Consider the following 21,306-nt stretch of genomic DNA (forward strand, 5'->3'; position numbering starts at 1 on the left):
ACTAGAAGCAGAAAAATGCTTTTCTTCAACAACACACCATATAGCATTGGTTGATGCACTAATAAAGGCTTAGGCGTAACTGACCTGGTCAACAGCTGAATTAAAGTGCACTACAGTTATTTAATGCTTATTGTGACGTATCTGACTGCCTGTTGTCTCTCTAAAGTGTAGGTATCCTGTCTGATGGTAGATAAATAAAATAAAATCATAGCATATGACCAACATCAGAACAGTTACTAATAATTAATAGCACTAATCAACACAGTGAAGACACTCTCAGTTCTTCTGTAAGATCATCTAGGAAACAAATTGTCTTCAACGAGGCTGGACTAGGCACAAACTTTTTATTGCAGCATTTCAAAACTTCCATATTTGCCAAACAGCTAGATGGAAATGGAGCTAGAAGAGTGAAGCACACACATTACAGGCATTTATAGGCAGTATAGATGCCAGGCCTCACACTCTCTCACATCCGCTCTTCTCTCCAGGTCTCCTGTTATTTCTAACCCTGTTAGAGAATCCATAGTTGGGGCTAAAGGGCCCATTTCCAACCAGTAACTGCTTGCTTCAGCTTTCAATGCACTCTGGAGTGGAGTCACAAATTATCGCCAGTCCAATCAGGTTGGACTCGGGCACCAAACACAGTCATTCAGTCCATCCAGAGAGCGAGGGCTGGGTGGGGTGTGGGGTTGTGGTGGTGGTGAAGGAGGTTTCATCTTTCTCTCTCTCTGCTTCCCCCTCTCTCTTTCTTCTCCATGTGTTTTTCTGCTCCACTTCTCCTCCTCCTACTCCTTCTTCACTAGTCTATTTTCAGTCCTCCGTTCTGCCCGTGTTTGCTGTTCTGACTGGTGTTGTTTATTTGAAAGGCCTCTGTGGCTGGTGGAGGGTTAGCAGCTCGGAGACTAGTTTGGATGAGTCCACTGCAGGGTCAGAAAAGTTGAGGGTTAGGGAAATCTGGTATTATGGTGAATGTCATACACATACTATGTTTGCTGCCATACTACAACGAGGAAGGTATATTAAAATAACCTGAACTGAAAGAGAACCAGAACTCTTCAGATAAAAAAAAAAGGATTTTAAAAAGAGATCAACAACTTATTTAGTTGTTTTATGTGCTTATGTGAAGGTAAGGGATCAGTGAAGTAACACCTCAGAAATTATAGTGCAACTAAAAACATGATATGAATTAAAATATTTATATATTATATGCATAGTGGCCAAATAATCAATTTAGTACAATGATGCTTATATTCAAAACAGACCTTCACTTTCAACTCACTGCTGAATATCTCCTCAGAGTAGGAACTGTCCAATTATAGCTAAGCTGCTGTGCCTCTGCTGTCAAGCTCTGGATTTCTCTGCATGCATCTTACTACAGTAAAAGCAACACTCAGCAATTTAACCATTTAGCTAATTAACTATTCTCTCCAACAACCAAAAACAAAACAGCAAGTGGAAGGTATTAAGCCAACAAATGAATTAGTGTGTTAACCTGCAAGCATCAGCATTTCTGGTAAATATCGTATAATTCACAGCAGTATCCAAGCATTACATCAAAGGTTTGGAGTTAAAGCACCCTTAACTGTGTCTGTGGGCCCCGAATAAAACATTCACTGTGTAGTATCTCTCCCCTGTATGGCAGCTGCTTCTGGATACAACAACCATTCATGTTAAGCATATCAGTTATTACTGATCTTAGTCCTTTTTTTCCTAAAACACTAAAAGCCCCATCTACTAAAGGTTTGCATGTGTAAAAACGTGTGCAAACTAGATTTCACCCGTAAAAAAACATGCAAGCTGTTCTACTAACGATGTGCACTGAGGATTGCATGCAGAATAACGCACTGTCCATTAAGTATGTTTGCCTAATGAATATGCAAGATCGGGCGATGCTTCTTGAGTGTGCAAAATATTGGGAGGAGTAGATGCAAATACTTTAATTTAGCACACGCAATGTGATTTACAAGCCTGAAAAAAATTGCGGTTGTTGTGACTGCGTCTATATTTAATATGTTTGAAAGGTAGGTGCTAATCGGCACAGTGTTATGCACAGATGGCTGCAGTCAAACAAAACTGAGCATCCACCGCCACTAAAGAACAAAAAATTTACCTCAAGGTCTGCTCATTATGTCTAGAATAACTAAATCAGCCACAGTGCATTGAGTGCACTCTATGTAGTCGCCTTATTAATCTAAATAAATTATGAATACACAAATGTATAATTGGATAAGTATTGGCTGCATATTCATATTATTTCACCAAATATTGAAATGCCAGTTGTGATATGCTTGTGCTCAAAGCATCAAAGGTTAAACTCAGAGATGATAGAGCATCTTAACACTGAGCTGTGATATGAAAAGTTTACACTCACCAACAATTTATTTCATTACAAAATACAACCACACGTATGACTTATGTCTTCCATCACTTAGATAAGTCTGAGGTAATGTTCAGTAAACGTTTAATAACTTAAATCTAGTTATTAGACTGGGCAAGTCCAAAGTAGTGAACCGCCCTCTTTTCAAAGGTGGTCTGTCCCTCTCGCCAATGTAAAAACAACATGAATCCTGGGAGGCTAATGGGAAATGAAGAAATAGACCAATCGACCAGTAGAGCATGAGATGAAAGCTCCAGCATTATGGTTAAATTCTTTTAAATGACTTAAAACAAAAAACTGTTTGGAAAACCCGATAGCTGAATGGTTAGGGTGCATATCCCTCAAGCAGTCCCTGGTTTGATGCCTGGGTACTTGGACCATTTACTGTGGATATCGCAACCACTCTTTTGAAAAAGTACAGAGAGATCTGTACTCATGCACTTCCTCTACCTATCAAAAACTGCAACATGGGCATTAGGGAAATTATAACTGATTTATATGGATTCTGTATTTAAAACTTGCCTCTGCTTTGTGTTGGATTACTCGGCACAGGACAAACAGATCACTGGAGGTGGAGGACAGGTTGTATTATCTGGTACTGACATCCTGTTCTACCACATATCAGTCAATGCCTGGCTGACGCACAAGCCAGTTTCACAGGAGAGTAATTAAGCCACTATAGCTAATGTGTATTACCCCTTTAGAATGGATGATGATGCGAGTTTATCATGTGTCCAGAGATACACTGGTGTGTTAGTGAAAATATAAAATAAAGGTGTAGTAAATATGGCTTTAAAGAACTAGTAAGATTAGAAAAAAACGAATGTAACCAAAAATTATCAACACAGTCTAATATATGTATTACAAACTGAAGTTAGAAACAGTTCATTCAATCAGTTTTTACCTGAGTTGAGATTTGGTCAGGTGAGGAAATGGACAAAAATGATTGCTAGACCTACATTCAACAGCATCACAAGAGCCACCAAGATAGAGTTAGGGCCCTGTGGAAACACAAGAAAAGTTTGTATTATGTCTTCTGAATACATTTGTAAATAAGTACATGGAACCCCTGCAGCAAACTGACATTACAAATAAGTCTTTATCCAAATGGTAATTTACTGATATAATTAATATATTTTATTTTACAAACTTAAAAAATAAGAAAACATTTAAGAACATATATGACACTGTGTTAATTGTCAGTTAGAAATGATAGTCCCTGTTAAAAGGGTTTTTGGTAGTTTTTCCTTACTCTTGTTGAAGGTTAAGGGCAGAGGAGGTCACAGCTTGTTAAAGCCTTATGAGACAAATTGTGATATGTGAATATGAGCTACACAAATAAAATTTGATAGATTGATTGATCGTTAAGGGAAACTGTGGAAGACGAGACAAGATCTGGAAGACCAAGAAGATAAATCTGGAAGTCTGCTGGATGGAAAGACCCAACACAACTGCAGTCACCTCATTGCAAAAGTCAATGTCCAAAGTCTGCAGAGTGACATCTGGATACAGTGTGGTTTAAGAAACAGTAGCTATGGACAGATGAAGTTAAAACTGAGCTTTCTGACCACGGCCCCACAGACCACAGTGAAGACAATATTATGTTAACTTGAAGTGATCTGCAAGTGAAAATTCCTAAATAAATAATAAGATGGGGTTACTAAGTACTGAATTAATATGATTACGGTTGACTTTGTTTGTATTTATCTAGTTTATGAAATTGAAGGTAACAGCATATTTACATTCAAAGAAGGCTCATATTTGATGTCTGTTTGCTGGAGGAGTTTGATTTATGTAATTTGCTCACAGTGTATATATAACTGTACATGGCACACAAACTACATGGAGATGTGAACAGATCTTATAAATAATAATCATACTGTTGGCAAATAGAGTAGTAGTGCAGTGTAGAGCAGGGTCTTTAAGAGTGTAAAGTCTTTCCATAAATAAATGAACAAGATGATCCCACTGTTATTTTCAGACAGTAGCCAGAATAAAGTTGTTGACATCCAACAGCTGGAAAAAATTGAATAACAACAAGAAGGAATACCTTATGAGTATGTTTTGATCAATATCCTGCATTTGAGTATAAGGTTACAGCAAATAGACTGCGTGCTGATTTGTGTTTCTTTCCTCATTAATGGTATTAAGTCTATACATTAATAATTGTGTATACCAATTCATATGATAAATCCTTGTTGTAATATTTTTGGCAATAACACCCAGCCTTGTTGGTGTTTTCTTTCATTGCCATGTGGGTGGCTGTGGTGTAGAGTGGGTCATCCAATAACCAGAGGGACAGTGGTTCGATCCCTGGCTCAAGTGTCTTTGGGCAAGACACTGTGCTGCCAGTGTTAATAATATGCACTGGATATAGAAACTCTCTATGAACATGTATTGAGTGGTCAATAAGACTAGAAAAACGCTATATCAATGCAATTAATTTACCATAGTTTGCCAACTATGTTGCTTTTACAAGTAAATATAATCCAAATCTGGCTGTTATTACATTTAAAAATTATTGATGTCAAGTATACAGCTAATTATATTATCTATCTAAATATTAGCAGAATCTGTAATGTCAATACCCTATTTTATTCAGGAGTTAGTTGGTTTAAAAACAGAACTCCTCATGTGGTTGTTTACATTGATGTCTCTAAATTCCTAAAATGATTTTTTTCACCCTCAGTCTTGTTGAAGGTTAATAACAGAGGGCATTGCACCTTGTTAACCCTTATTAGACAAATTGTGATTTCTGGATATGGGCTGTACAAATAAAATTTGATTGATTGATTGAAAAAATATTTGCCCCCTTCCAACTCCAATTTCTTCTGGTTTTGCTTTTGTTCATCTGCTAATTGGTTTAATTCCAGCTGGGGATTGATGGAAAAAAAATGTTAGAAGCTAAATCAAACATTATGGTAATCTAACTCACCGACTCCTCCTCTACAATTTCAGGAGCTATTTCCATGCTGGCTTTCTTGGTTTCTGCGAGGCTCTTTGGTTTGGTGGATTCCGGTCTTTTTGGCTTAAGAGGCTCTGGTGCTTTGGTGCTCTCTTTTGGGAGAGCTGGTGAAGGACTCTGTGCTGGCAAGGATTTTAGTGCTGGTGTCTGAATCTGTTTGGCAGGCGGTGGCAACCGAGCAAAGCTTGATGGGTGATCCTCTGCACCAATTGGATCATCGGGTGGTGGACTCTTGACATCTGCCTTGACATAGTAACCGTGATACTGGGAGTGAATCTGCCCATTGCTGGGGTGAATGCTGGCTGCTGTGGTAACAGCTGATTTGGCTACTGGAGGAGCCTCCTGTGGCCTCACTTCCTGTCTGAGAGAAAGGTTTGATGCAGTTTTTGTTAAGCCTGCCGAATAGAGGAAAGGAAAAGAGAAGAGAGCTAGTTAATCAAAGAAGTAGTTCATGTATTTGTTGGGTTGTCCATTAATCACAGGGCATGTGGTTCCACCAGCAGCTGCTTTTGTCTGGCTCTGGGTTAAGAGGTTGAACTCCAAGTGTCTCCTGATCCTTAGACTCTTCCATTGCCTGTTGTGTTTAAACCAGCACACATAAGCCCAGTGTACATGAGTGACCACGTGATAGGCATTTGCAGTATGGACTGTTGGACTGGGATTATAACTGATGCAGAACCATTTACAAATCAAAATGTAGTAGTATGGATGTAACCTAAGCTGTCCTCTCTTTAGGATTAACAGTCCCACCCCCTGCAGGACAACACAAAGTGTCTGAAGGAGAGGTTTTGCAGGTCGTTCCTTCCTGCTGCTGTTAGACTGTAGAACCAACCCTGCTCCCAGTACACCACACATACCCTAAATATAAATATTATAACTAAATACTGTACAATAATACTTTTTCTATCAGTGCACTCTCAATATCATATATGTGCAATATTGCTACGCTGTTTATATACTATATTTTATTCAGTTTACATTATATATATATATTTCAATTTTCTATAGTTCCTTTTGTTTTATATATATATTTATTACCTTTACTCAATTTTACTATCACTTATTTGCTGCTGTAACATGGTGAATTTCCTAATAATGAGACTAACAATAGACTCTCTTGTCTTGTCTTCTCACATCGGTGGTTAAGTGTGTGCTGGTGTAAAGAGGAAGTTGATTGCCTGTAGTTGATCAGATTTCTTTTGATTGGATTCCTTGTTTTGGACTGGTGAAAAGGGCGAACTCTGAAACTGACAGTAAGTGACTGACAAGACCCAATCAGGAAGAGAGCGTAGGCCTCTGTCATTGTCTCCAATAGTCTCTGGTGTAGTGTGGACCGCAGGGGAAAACAAAACAAAATATTAGTGTGGACGTGGACTATGTATATGTAGGCAGCGTGGTGAAAGCAGCCCATTAGTGTCTAAACAGGAGTCCTTCAGCCACAGTACTGTAGTGCTGTCAGCTGTGCTCAAAGCCCAGAGACATGGCCACAGCAATGTTACAATATCACACAAGTTGCCACTTAAATCATTACTGCTGCTCACTGTGTTGCTGCTACAAAACAATTTAGCCACACCTCCAGCATGATCCTACACAACACAATGTGCATGAGATGCTCAAGGCCTAGACATCAAATACTGTATAAATCCTGTACAATTACAACAACCCAAGTTCCTCACCTGCTGTCAAAGACTCAGCTGCTTGGGTTCTGTTCTCTTTCCCAGCAGGCTTTGCAGGGGTGATGGTTTTACTGCTAAAAAAGCTCTTCTTAACAGCGGCGGGTGAAGGAGTGGGGCTGGGGCCTGGGCTCGGAGATGGAGACTGATTGGGTGTTGTTCCTTTCCGGTAGAAATGGGGGCTCCCTGATGGAGATTTTTGCTTCTTGTCGTCCACAGGAACCTCTTTCACCTCTACTGGCTCATTGTACTTCTGTCGTATGTAGTCAGGGCCTGGAATTAAGGAGAGAAGAATTACTAAAGCAAGTTATTTCTGACAGGCAAAGAGCTCAGCATTTAATGATAATTCTGGTTTATTACACATTTTCTTTTTGTGGTTCTATGTATCAAGACTACCTGATGGAACACACTATGCTCATCAAAGTAGATCTGGGAAAAAGGCATCATTGTAACAACTAAATCAGACTGTCCAGAAACATGTGCAGTCAGATGATCAGACACATTGTAAACAAAATACATTTAAATTTACAGATTACTGATAATCCAAACCACTTTATTTGGATCTCAACCTGAAGTCATCAGTAATAAACTTATTGCACAGGAAAACTGTAAAGACAATTGCCTGAAGTACAGTGGGTCAGACTTGGATAGGGACATACGTCTGTACAGCAAACTGTTTAGATCATAATGTTACTGTTCACATGTATTTTCTCATCTCTGTCTATCTCAGATGTAAATAAATAAGAGAAGTAAACAAGTAATTGTTCATCACAATATAATTAAATCACAGGAGTATTTTTGTTGATTGCTGTTGATGGATGGAAGGTTTTTTTGCTCATCAATGCACACCCAATCTAACCCATAATGATAAAAAGAAAACATGTTTTTTGTTTTTTCACAAATGTATTATCATGTTCAATTCAATATTTTGTCCCTATGGCAGCAGTTACAATTTCAAGTCTTAGGGCAATTCTATAAAAGTTCTGCAGGGCTTGATTGGATGGAAAGGGTCTATCAATAGAAATCTTCAGTCTTCATTTCAGTGAACTAGTAACCATGTGACTGAGGCACTTCCTTCCATCTTTACTGGGGAGGCAATTCATAGTATGAACAGACAGCAGTGGCTGTGGTGTCATACATTAATTGCCAGGCTGTGTTGAAGTTTCCATCACTGTATGCAACAGTTCAAAGGTTGCTTTTTGGTCCAAAAGGTCCAAAGTCCAAAGGCGTGGTCCTGTGGGCATCTTATCTTCTGGGACTGCAGAATGCAGCTGCACATCTGCTGTCACAAGGAGGCCCCCAATCTGGTGATTGGTTCTTGCACCTGCAGATGGTGGGGTCACATTCATCAGGTGGAGGTAGATCTCTTTGCCACAGTGGAGAACACTCTCTGTCCTGTGCAGTCATCGATTTATGCCCCCTAGAGAGGCTCTGTCCCTTTCACAGCCTTGTGTGAGGCTTTTTGATGACGCCGAATTAGCCAGAGAGACTTTGGATGGTGGAGATCCCTGTGACACTGCAAGGCATCTTGTGTTTAGGAGGCATATGCTATCCCAGGTGCAAGGCAGGATATGGAACCAGAGTCACAGACCCTGAAAATTCATGTAAGGCCCTTGTGCAAGCCAAAGATCTTGGCTATAGGTATTTGTCCCCCTGACAGAGGCTTTGTATGCTCTGTCATGTGTTTCCAGAGGTTGAGATGCTTCACTCATGTGACAGGCTTCACTGATGTGATGCCTACTGCGGGAGTAAACTGCTAAATCATGGTAATATGTTGCACTGCAGTGGGAAAAAAGCCATCCCATCATAGCTAGACTGCAATTAGTCTTTCGGGGTTAGGGTTAGTGAGTGTGCAACACTCATAGACGCACACTCATTGACTCCACTGCACACTTCTCTCTCTCACTCTCTCTGAGTGCATGCTGAGAGTGACTGGGTGAGTGCTTTGGAGAGCGTTTGTGAAAGTGTCTACGTTTTCAAACCTTCTTTGCTTGTGTTTCTTCCACAGGGTGGTGTTTGGTGTTATTTGTTATAAGAGTTGTGTTAGTTGTTTATTTGTTGAGTTCCTGTTGTTTGTTTGGGTTCTAAATGAATTGTTGCTGTCAATGCGTTTGTTTCTGTGATCAATTCAGATGTTGCTGATACCTGTCCACAGAGAGAGAAAGTTATTCATTGTTTTCTAGAGTGTGGTTGGCTCTCTTCACTGTTTCAGTTTTTGACAAATAAGTGGAAGACTTTAAGATGTGGTGCCTTAAACAAGTGTTATGTTCTGTGAAAAAGGATAATTTAGTTGTTGGTCATATTTTGAATAGAATATGGTTTGATTGATTTTAGATTTTTTTGTATGTTTTGTCTTAATTGTTTTATTAAGCAAATAAAACTAGGTTTTCCTTCTATGGATAATATCCATTATTATTATTAATTATCCTACTAATACAAATTAAAATTCCCAAATGTATCTGTGATGGCAGGATGTGGTTAGGGTGCCAACTGCTGGACAACAGGGAGGAGTGGCTCAGCCGGTGATCAGACAGCTTTGCAGAATCAGGTAATCAGGCCATCAATAAGAGCACGCTGGTAACCTGGTTCTGTTCTCTTGCAGTAGGCTGGGTTCCTGAGACTGGAGCAGCCGGAGGACGTATGTGAACGTGTGTGTGGGTTGAGAGACCCGTAGTTATATGTGTGTGGTTGCCAGGCCAGGCGACCTTGGAAATAAAGACTATTGAGCAAACGCCATTCTCTCCTCCCTTGTTTACCTGGAGTGGGCCGAGTATTCCCACAAGTGGCACCTGTACAGGGACGTGAGAGGAGAGCATGGAGGGACAAAGCCTCCTGGGACAAGCCCTCCAACACCTGGCAGCGATGCAGGAGAGCACCGTGGCGCTGCAGCAAACCCAGACGCAGGCCCTCGCCGACATCGCGGCGTATCAGCGCGAGGACCGGGCTCTCCTGCAGGAACTGCTGCAGCGTCCGGCCACCTCGCCGCCCAAGCCAGGGACCAGCTCCAGTCGGTGTCGACGGTGGCCCTCCAACGGATGACCTCGGAGGACGACATGGAGGAGTACCTGGACCTCTTCGAGGGCACGGCAGAGGCCTGCAGGTGGCCGGAGGAGGAGAGGGCTGTGCGCTTGCTGCCGCTGCTCACCGGTGCCGCGCAGCTGGCCGGCCACAGTCTGCCGGCTTCCTCACGGCATGAATATCACCAGCTGAGGAGGGCAATCCCGGACCGGCCAGGCTCCAGAGGGACACCGACGCCAGTTCAGGGGCCTTCGAGGACGCCGGCCCCCCCTTCTCCTACGCGCAGCAGCTCCTGGATGCGGCGAGGTGATGGCTCCAGCGGAGTGCGTCGTGGTGCAGGTGGCGCTGGAGCAATTCAGCGCAGGTTTGCCCACCTCCATGGCCAATTGGGTCCAGTGCCACCGCCCCGGGGACCACCTCTCACTCCCCCGGAGGAGCCAGAAGGAGGAAGCCCGGCAGCCGTCGATCCTGCCCAGTCTGCTGGACACGGGCTGTAATCAGACGATGATCCATCAGCGCTTGGTTCGAACGGGGGCATTGGTCGAGGCGTCGTGGGTGAAGGTGAGGTGTGTGCATGGGGATGTTCACGAATACCCAGTGGTGACTCTGCTAATTTCATATAAGGGAAAAAAAACATAGAGTCGAAGCTGGGGTTTAGTTCCCATCTCACGCACCCCCTGATTTTGGGCACAGATTGGCCGGGGTTCCGGAAACAGGCGAGAGCGGCGGTGGGGGTGTGTTCACGTACGGAAGGGAAATGTGAGTTGTGTGCTATGCTCACTGGGGAAACGGAGCCCGAGACTGTCGAGGTGGCGACGGGAGTAGAGGAGCCTCGCCCGGAGGTAATTACCGTGACGGTAATGAATTAATTATTTTAATATTATGCGGCGCTGCCGGGGCGCGACTCCACTTACACGAGTAGGGAACTCACAAATAAAACATTTCACTTCACGTTCACATTAAGATAAGTGGTGGTCAGTCTTCACTCAGTCACATTATAATCTAATTTTACAGCGGCAGCAGTAGATTGAAAAAGCGTTTCCTACCTTTGTGCTGCTCAAATGTATATTCCATTTAGTTCAGGGCAGGCTGCATGGTCAGCGTCTTTTAGTTGGTTCAGTGACAGTCCAATCAAAAAGGTAGTTTTGATAAACACACGCGAGACCCACATGAAAAAAGCATGGCTTGATGATGGCAGACTCTGAACCAGAGGCGGATTTACCCGCGGGCCCGGTTGACCCGGTGTCCCCTACTCCACCACCTCTTTATCCTCTTTAGCCAAGCGACTCCGTTCATTTGTTTGGGAGTTTTTTAGCTACCCAAAACAACCGGATGGATAAAGGACGACGGAGAGCCGACTTGCAAACTATGCAACAGGAAAGTAGTTGCAAGATCGGCGAATACATCTAACATGACGTCCCATCTCCGCGAGTGACATAACAAAGAATATGCATAGCTTAAGTCCAAGCAGGTAAAATTAATCATTATAAATCCCACTGTAGTCGGTCTACGATGTTTCATTCAAAGAGCATTGTTATTGTTATTGATGGTCTTGTTGTCTACAGATCTACAAGGCATCACTACGTCACTTTGCAACGCTTTGTTCACTTGTAGATTAGTTGTTTGTTTGGCGCATGGCAGTGACGTCATGCCAAAGCGAACCCGAATTCTATAGAGAGAGATTATGGTGGTTTACAGACAGACACACACACACGTTTTGCTTAAATAAAGCAATGTTTTTCTTCTAATGTCTGTTTTGTTGGTTATTTCATGGCCCCTAGTACCAAAAAAAATCTTTAAAAAAATTAAATACCGTCACCGTGAAATACCATGGTATACTGTACTAACACCGTCACCGTACATCCCTAGTATTGACGGCTCCGCCGTTTCTCCGGATGCAGCACACACTCACCAATGGTTTTCAGTCATTAGGGACAGATTGTACCGGGTGAGCCGTGACACACAGACCAGAGAGGAGATCACCCAGTTGTTGGTGCCGAAAAGCCGTCGGGAAATGGTTTTCCAGGCGGCTCACTATAACCACATGTCAGGGCACCTAGGGTATGAGAAGTCACTGAACCGGATAATGGCCCGCTTTTATTGGCCGGGCATTCACGCAGACGTGAGTCGGTGGTGCGCGTCTTGCCGCGAATGTCAGCTGGTTAACCCGCCGGCCACCCCAAAAGCGGCGTTGCGCCCTCTCCCTTTGATTGAGGTACCGTTTGAGAGAATGGGCATGGACCTCATCGGGCCATTAGACAGGAGTGCACAGGGACATTGCTTTGTGTTGGTTCTAGTGGATTACGCAATGCGATATCCCGAGGCAGTGCCGCTGCCAACCATCTCCGCGAAGAGCGTTGCGCAGGCATTGTTTCACGTCATCTCCCGTGTCGCGATTCCGAAAGAAATCTTGATGGATCAGGGCACATCTTTTATGTCACGCACACTACGCGAGCTGTACGAATTACTGGGCGTCCATTCAATCCGGGCTAGTGTTTACCACCCACAGACCGATGGGCTGGTGGAGCGGTTTAACGAGACACTAAAGAAACTGATTCGTAAGTATGTGCACAAGGATAGCCGTAATTGGGATAAATGGTGAGACCCTCTGTTGTTTGCAGTGCGGGAGGTTCCCCAGTCCTCCACAGTATTTTCTCCCTTTGAACTTTTGTTTGGCGGAAAACCTCGGGGCGTCTTGGACCTGGTAAAAGAAGACTGGGAGACAGGTCCAAGCGCTTCTAAAAACAAGATTCAGTACATGCTGGACCTGCGAGCAAAACTCCATTCACTTGGGGTATTATCAAGGGAGAATTTGCTCCAGGCCCAGCAACGTCAGCAGTGCCTGTACAACAGAGGGACGAATCTGAGAACATTTGGGGAGATAAAGTCCTTGTATTACTCCCATCCTCTAGCTCCAAATTACTCGCCAAGTGGCAAGGGCCCTTCGTGGTCACACAACGAGTGAGGGAGGTGGACTATGAAGTGGTGCGGTCTGACAGGGGTGGAGCAACACAGATTTACCACCTCAACCTCCTTAAAGAGTGGAGAGAGGTGGCCTCTGTTTCTCTGGCTACCACGGTGATCGAGAGAGATGAGTTGGGACCGGAGGTATCAAAACCTGTTTATTCTGCCCCGGTCTGTTATGACGATCATCTCTCGCCAAGCCAGAGAGCAGAGGTTGCTTTGTTGCAGCGGCAGTTTGCTGATGTGTTCTCCCCCTTGCTAGGACGCACTACGCTCATACACCACCACATAGAGACGTCCCCGGGTGTGATGGTGCGTTTACGGCCCTATCGTTTGCCGGAACATAAGCGGAAAATTGTGCAGACGGAGCTTCAGGCCATGCTAGAGATGGGGGTAATAGAAGAATCCCACAGTGACTGATGTTGCCCCGTTGTGCTTGCACGCAAGGCCGATGGATCAATACGGTTCTGTGTGGATTATTGTAGGGTGAATGCAGTGTCCAAATTTGATGCCTATCCAATGCCCCGGGTCAACGAACTCCTGGACCGGCTAGGCTAGGCTAGCTTTTTCACGACACTGGATTTGACCAAGGGCTATTGGCAGATCCCCTTGTCTCCAGAGTCCAAGGAAAAAACGGCCTACTCCACTCCGTACGGTTTGTACCAGTTTGTCAGACTTCCGTTCGGGTTGCTCGAGGCCCCCGCCAAGTTTCAGCGCCTCACCGGGTTCTGCCACACTTTGCATATGCTGCAGCCTACTTGGATGATGTTATCATTTATAGTGAGACCTGGGAGCAGCATATGCGGCAGGTGGGGGCAGTGCTCGAGTCCCTGAGGCGGGTGGGGCTCACGGCCAATCCGAAGAAGTGTGCGGTGATACGGAGGGAGGTACGGTATCTGGGGTATCACTTGGGGGGCGGACAGGTGCAGCCGCAGGTAGAGAAGACCGCAGCGGTTGCAGCCTGCCCGGCGCCCAAGGTGAAAAAAGAGGTCAGGAGGTTCTTGGGGCTGGCCAGTTACTACAGACGCTTTATCCCAGCCTTTTTGGAGCTGACCAGCCCCCTGACCGACCTGACCCAAAAGGGTGCCTCAGATCCGGTCCAGTGGACTGAGCAGTGTCAGCTGGCGTTTGAGAGGGTTAAGCTAGCCCTCTTTGGTAAGCCACTGCTGTATACTCCTAACTTTTCTCTCCCTTTTGTCATGCAGACGGATGCCTCGAACAGTGGGCTGGGGGCCATTTTGTCCCAGGAGGTGGAGGGGGCGGACCGCCCCGTACTGTACATTAGCAGGAAGCTGGCTCAGAGGGAGTAGAACTACAGTACGGTGGAAAAGGAGTGCCTCGCCCGTCGGTGGGCGGTCGGGGCACTCCGCTATTACCTCCTGGGGTGCCCTTTCACCCTCTGGTCGGACCATGCCCTGCTCCAGTGGCTCCACAGCATGAAGGATGCCAACGCGCGGATCACTCGCTGGTATCTGGCTTTGCAGCCGTTCAACTTCCATGTGATCCCAGCCTGAGTCGGGCGGTGGGGGTATGTGACCGCGGGGTGTGGTTAGGGTGCCAACTGCTGGACAACAGGGAGGAGTGGCTCAGCCGGTGATCAGACAGCTGTGCAGAATCAGGTAATCAGGCCATCAATAAGAGCACGCTGGTAACCTGGTTCTGTTCTCTTGCAGTAGGCTGGGTTCCTGAGACTGGAGCAGCCGGAGGACGTATGTGAACGTGTGTGTGGGTTGAGAGACCTGTAGTTATATGTGTGTGGTTGCCAGGCCAGGCGTCCTTGGAAATAAAGACTACTGAGCAAACGCCATTCTCTCCTCCCTTGTTTACCCGGAGTGGGCCGAGTATTCCATGAGTATCGTTAAACATGAATGAGATTCATTTGAATTAATTGCACCCACACAGCACTTGTTCCCCACTAAATGCAGCTCAGCCACTTTATAATGTCAATTGGTGATATACTGTTTCAACCGGAATGCATTCTTTGCTTTTTCAGAGGGGCGCCATATTCTTCATAGACAAAAGAGAATAGGTTGATGTGGTTACACTCACTTAACCATTAACAAAAATTGTCAGCTGTGTGTGTGCGTGTGTGTATGTGTGTGTGTGTGTGTGTGTGTGTGTGTGTGTGTGTGTGTGTGTGTGTGTGTGTGTGTGCGTGCGTGTGCTCAGAGCCCTTCAGAGCTCTGCTTATTGCTTGTGGCTAATTCTCCTCATCAACCTCAGCTGCATTTAAACCCAGCTTTTCTCTCCACTCAGTGCCAGATCGTTCCGTCACTACTAGTAGTATCAACGCTCTACTTTCTGTATTGTTTGCTTTTGTCAGCTAGTTTGAACTCGGTTAGGCACAGTTTCTGCCTCTGTATTTTAAGATCTTCACCGGGTTCATCGTATGAAAATGTGGCTGCGTGAATCAGACAGACAATGTTGTAAGAGTCATAGCTTCACTATAGTTCAAGATGAAAACACTCCATTGGGTCCCATTCACATTATGTTTCCCATAGTGCAGCATGCATTGTGGATCTGTACAGAACTGGGGACGTAGAAAAAGTCTCAAAACTCCACATGCACTCATAACCCAATTTGTGCACAAATTATATGCAAATAAAAATAAAACAATGGATGTAAAATATTCCTAGATATATTCGAGTAGACCATTGAGAACATTGAGTGTAATTTCTCTCCATGCTGTCACTGCTGCACCAGTACCTGGCTGATGGAAGCTTGGGGAGAGCTCTCTGGCCACAGCTCTGGCAATGTCTGAATCCTGACTGGCTGATTGTGCAACCTGGTCTGCAGCCTCTGCTTTGGCACGAGCATGGGACGTCCTGCAGAAATACAGAAATATACAAACTCGGAAAGCAGCAAGTAACATCTTTACACCATAACACCACTGATTTTGGATTTATTAAAATGTACTGAGATTATCAATCTCACTACATTGCTGCAGTGTGTACTATAGAGCATTGTAAAAGCTGATCATTACATGTGAATGCTGTGTACAACAGGCTGCAACCAGAACTTCTATTCATTTTCAACAGCACAAACAATTCCTGTCACTTTAAAAAATAAAACAAAAACACATAACCATTACGACAGAGGGTGGTTTACTTTCTTATTTTGGAATAGATATGTATTGAGGAACATATCAGAATGTATTTATTCACATTTGATACATGGTGCACTGAAATCCACAGGTGCCATGACCTGCACCACTCAGCCCTTACTTGACTGAACCCAGCATTTCTGTTATCTGACCCAGGGCTATCAGTTTTATTTGATCCATACTAACTGACTGTTACCTTACCACGATTATGCAAGCCAGTCGCCACACTGTCTCTTTCCTCTAGGCAGAACATTGTAACTTGAACACAAGGCATCACAGGCTTAATTTCCAGTTCTGCATTTTCTATTTGAATTTTTACATGGACATCTTAGTAAACAGTGTCCTCTGACTGTGTAGCTTGGGGCTGAATTAGAGTTCATACACTCATATCAGTCAGGTTTCATACACAGCAGTGACGTGCACTACAGACTCTTTCTTTGGGTTTCATCTCTGTTTACAGGTGGAAGTTATTGGGGTGCAGTCTGACGGGAGGACCTCCAACAATAAACCCCTGAATTCCTCACTCAACTCCACTGTGTTACTCTCAAAATACACTGAATCACTGAGCTCAGATAATAATACTGTATCGCTCATTTTTCTCTCTTATTCCAAAAGAGCGACAATGTACTCACCACAAGTATTTCACTTTTATCTAGCACCCACACTCAACTTCACCATCTGAAATGACCACAATCTCCTACAGCTGATCATGTGAGCTGCTAATTAAGATTAATGTTAATTAAGTCTGATGCCTGTGTTAAGTTGAAGTGCCCTCTGCAGTCAAAAGCTTTACTCCATTACAAGTGGCATCTATTGCACCTCTCTCTGTCCTGGGAGAGGCATCCCTCACATGTGGCTCTCTCTGAAGTTTTTATGTTCTTTTCCCCCTGTTAAAAGGGTTGGTTTTTTTTGGTAGTTCTCCTTACTCTTGTTGAGGGTCAAGGGCAGAGGATGTCACACCTTGTTAAAGCCCTATGAGACAAACTGTAAATATGGGCTATACAAGTAAAATTTGATTGATGATTTGATTGACTCCAACAATGACTGAATGAAGAGCCTCCATTCTGCCACATTCTACCACGACTGTGCCTGTTCTTCCAGTCACTGCAGTAGAACGACAAGTCTCTCTTTCAGATCACGTCACATCCACTTCATCAGACAAATGCTCTCAGTTACAACAATAATTTAAATAAATACTTGGATCAAGTAGATTATGAAAAATAATATGTGTCAGCAAACTTAATCAACATTAGGTCAGTATAAATAAGTTCTACACTGGCAGATACTACGATATTCCTAGCTGTAACATTTCTATTTTCTCCGTGATCAAACCGAGCAAAACAGACTGTTTACATGCACAGTTTTGTCTAGGGCTGCTCCCTAAGCGCAGATGTCCACTGTTCTGTGCACAAAGGAGCAAGAGTGCACCTCCCCTTAACAGATGCATTGAGTCAACAAATAGCATGACAAGCTACTAACAGTCTCAAAATGACCAAACTGTGAATCTAAGGTGGTAAGAAGGTGGAGAAAATTAGTGGCAGGGCAGCTCGACTTATGTCTGTTGGCCGTTTGGCCGTCATACTCCAATGCAAAAAGCTTCTGAACCAGAAGACATAACAACATCCTTGAGTGCCTCCAGTGCGACTGACAGTGCCGCCAACAGCCTGGCAGGAGAGAAGTTAAGTTTATAACTGAGCTTTGACCAGGAGGCTCACGTTGAAGCCTTCTGACTGTGTAAATGTCATGTTTACATATCAGTCATATATGAACTAGAATGGCATACCCCAATATGTGTATCAGTCCTCTAAATATGGCCGATTACATTTCTGAAAGAGAGGAATAATTCATTTGGAAAGCAGAGAAATTGTCAAAAAATGCCCTTTTTCCCAATGTTATACAAAGTGGAAAGAAATTCCTGGAGCGGATCTGCACCAATATTAAATGGGTTATACCTTGGCCTATACCCCACCCTCCCACAGAGTTTCCAAAAATATGCTCTGTATTTTTTCCATAATCCTGCTAACAGTCAGAAAAATTACAATGAAAACATAACCTCCTTGGTCGAAATGACAAATGTGGATTACGTGCATTAAACGTGGGTGTTGTGGAACAAAACAAGTCGATAAGGCATTTTATCAAATAGCATTTCACTCCAGACTTCCCACTCACAGTTTAGAAGGCAAAAATCTGCTCCTTTCAAATGTCTACAACTGATTACACTCATTTAATATTTTAAGATAAAGTATTTATAGAAGAATTTACACATAACCAACCCAGAGCCATAACAAAACAAAACTCCAAAGCGCCATTTCAAAGGTTCAGACTGTTCTCCACACTGATCAATGAGACTCAGAATACCACACTACTCACTGACTGCCTGACTCTGTTTGTGTAGCTGGGGCAGTGTGAGACAGTATTTGTGTCAGCTGTTGATATGCTTCCTCTTCCCTGGCCTTTTTTAGACAGGCACTTACTTCTGATGCACTCACCACACACACACAAGACTGTGCCTACTTGCTTCCCTCTCTCTCTTGCTTTCTGTATTTCTCTGTCTCTCTTTTTCTCTCACTCTTCCCATCTCTCTGTTTCCTCACATTGTTCCCAGTTTCTATCTACTTTGCCCAGATGATGGGAGAAGTGATGCAAGCTAAAAGCTCTGAGCAATGTTCATCATCTTCACTACAACCAGCAAAGACTGCATCTCCATTTTCTAAATTCTACCCATCGCTCTCACTACTCTGGACTGTCTGAGCATGTGCTAATGTCTGTCTCAATCCAAGCACGCATATCTCAAGCACATAGAGATATGCACTCATGTGTCCAGTACTCATGCATAGTGTGAAGGGTTGCTCGGTAACATAATAATAAGAGAAACAATTGTTACATGTTCATAAATGACAATCTGCATACATTGACCAAACATTGTCGGACCTAGAGATGTTTCTCCTACCCATCTGAACAACAGGGAAGACTAATGGAGACTGGGGGTGTTTTTAAACCCATGGTTTGTTTGAGCTGTTCTGACTCAGTTGATCAGTTTTCTCTTAAAAAATACAAGCAAACCATAATGCATCAAGACAAACCATGTGAGACCATGAGATGTGTCTATGGGCGGGAGCGACACAGAAAATACAGGGAAAGATACATAATTCTGACAGGAGCTTTTAAGCTCAAAACTGAAACTTGAAGTCCACAATAATACTCACTCATGGCACAGGAGAACTTTGTATACACTAATGTTGGATCAATGTTGTACGAATCCATTGTGTAAACTGTGGATGAATGTTTACATTTGACAATATAGGACATTTCTCCCAATATTCTCACCCCTTATTTTCAGCTCTCTACACCACCTCTAATATAAAGGCAGAAATCTCAGAGCTCAATGTAAAAGAAAAAATGGGAAAAATTTGATTTAGTTGTGGTTTTCTAAGATTATCTTACAAAGGAAATGTTACCTGGAGATGGCAATCTCTACTTTGGTCCTGGCGATGGCTGCTGCTCTCACTGCTCCTTCAATGGCTCGATCCACCTTCTGTTTGGTCTTGGTGTTCCTCAGTGGGATCAGCTGCTTCCTTATGCCCCTGGCCAGCACGTTGTTCTTATACTTCCCTTCTTCCTTGGAGCCGTTAGGGAAGGTGGTGCAGCCATAGCCATGGCGCTTATTGTTCAACCACTCACCTTCATACTTCATGCCGTTGGAGCGCTCAGAGACACCAAAACCACTGCGCTTGTCATTCTTCCACTCGCCCATGTAGGACTCTGTGGTGGTGGCATCGACATTGTCCTCCTGAGTCAGGTAATCATCGCTTGGCTCTCCATCTCCAAAGCTAATAGTGGAGTTGGCGTCACTTGAACTGATGCGGCTCATGGTGGTGTCACTGTGTGCTGAGCTACGCTTACTGGAAATCGACGAGCGCGAGTCTGATTTTCGAAGTCGCTGAAGGCTGCCGAAGAGGGAGCCACGTCGGAAAAGACTCTTCTTCTTCTCTGAACCTTCACTATCTGAGTGGAAGTTAAGAACAAAACCACCACGTGTGCCAGCAGGGCTGTCAGAAAGGCTGTCACGCAATACTGTGCCATTACTCTGCTCACTGCGGAGAGAAGCCAGCGAGGTTCTTAGAGGCGAGCGGATGACTGAGGCCATACCATATGGGACACTTTGACGTACACCATAGCCATGACGCATTCCACCAGTCCACTGACCCTGATAAGTACCTACAAAGAAAGAATGTGGAAGAGAAAAAGAAATAACAGAAATTAGATAGAAGCAGTAAATGAAAATTATAGTTATTGAGAGAGGCCATTGAATATAAGCAAACATGGAATACAAGAACTCATGTTTTCTGCTGATGGTTGAATAATGACAGTTTGATAGTTTCTTCATAATATTGTAAGGTCTTGACCTAAATATGTAAAGTGCCTTGAGATAATGTATGTTATGTTTTGAATTTTGTGCAACACAAACAATTGTTATTGAATTGGATAGAAATACAACCACTATTTTCAGAAAATGGCACCCCACTGCCCTACTTGGTGACTTCAACATCCAGACAGAGAGGTCATCTGACTTATTACTTCTACTTTCTTCCTTTGCTCTCTCACTAAGTCCTTCCCCTCTTATTCACTAAGCCAGTAGGGGTGGGAGAAATTTCCGATTCTTAGATGCATCGCGATTCGGACGTGGACGTTTCTGAATCGATTCACAAATGTCCAAATTTCGATTATTTAAATAAAGTAATACAGACGGTTCTAAAATAGGGAACTAAGAAGCGCGGTACGCGTCATCTCCGGGACACTATGGTGAGCGCACCTGAAACGGACACGCCGCACAGAGGAAAACAAACATAATGGCTGCAGCTACTCATCTCGCCGTGAGATACAAACAGCTCCTTTTAATTTAAAAGCAGACGTGTGGAAACACATTGGCTTCTACAACATCGACGGCGGAAGCGAACTGGACAAGAGCCACGTTATACGTAAGCTGTGTTGCGCTAAAATAAAATACTTTGGCAACACAACAAACATGAGAAGCCATGTAACTCGATTCCACCCGACGGAGGAGACGGCAGGCTTTTGTCGCTGCGACTAGTGGTGTTACCGACCAAAGAACAATCGAGGAAGCAATTAGAAAGCTGCCACCCTCATCGGAAAAGGTGAAGCGAATTACGAAGTCCATCGCGGCATTTATTGCCAAAGATTTGCG

At 43.8% G+C, this 21,306-nt stretch overlaps 1 protein-coding gene across 4 annotated transcripts in view; it reads right to left on the reverse strand.

The window, feature by feature from the left end:
• Positions 1-330: 330 nt before the first annotated feature.
• LOC109642790 (junctophilin-1-like) overlaps positions 331-21,306 on the reverse strand; it is a 34,095-nt gene continuing 13,119 nt past the window's right edge. The window contains exons 2-7 of one of the 4 annotated variants that reach the window (XM_069511184.1): positions 19,559-20,318; positions 15,704-15,822; positions 7,019-7,288; positions 5,313-5,737; positions 3,282-3,378; positions 331-920 (exon numbers count right to left, since the gene is read on the reverse strand). In XM_069511184.1, coding sequence (XP_069367285.1) covers positions 3,298-3,378; positions 5,313-5,737; positions 7,019-7,288; positions 15,704-15,822; positions 19,559-20,318 — 1,655 coding nt within the window. In that variant the 3' untranslated portion in view covers positions 331-920; positions 3,282-3,297. Of the gene's footprint in view, positions 921-3,281; positions 3,379-5,312; positions 5,738-7,018; positions 7,289-15,703; positions 15,823-19,558; positions 20,319-21,306 lie in introns of those variants that run through there. The other 3 variants (XR_011238761.1, XR_011238760.1, XM_069511185.1) reach the window with 3 other exon arrangements.

Source organism: Paralichthys olivaceus, chromosome 16, assembly GCF_024713975.1.
Source record: "Paralichthys olivaceus isolate ysfri-2021 chromosome 16, ASM2471397v2, whole genome shotgun sequence".
Classification (NCBI taxonomy): domain Eukaryota; kingdom Metazoa; phylum Chordata; class Actinopteri; order Pleuronectiformes; family Paralichthyidae; genus Paralichthys; species Paralichthys olivaceus.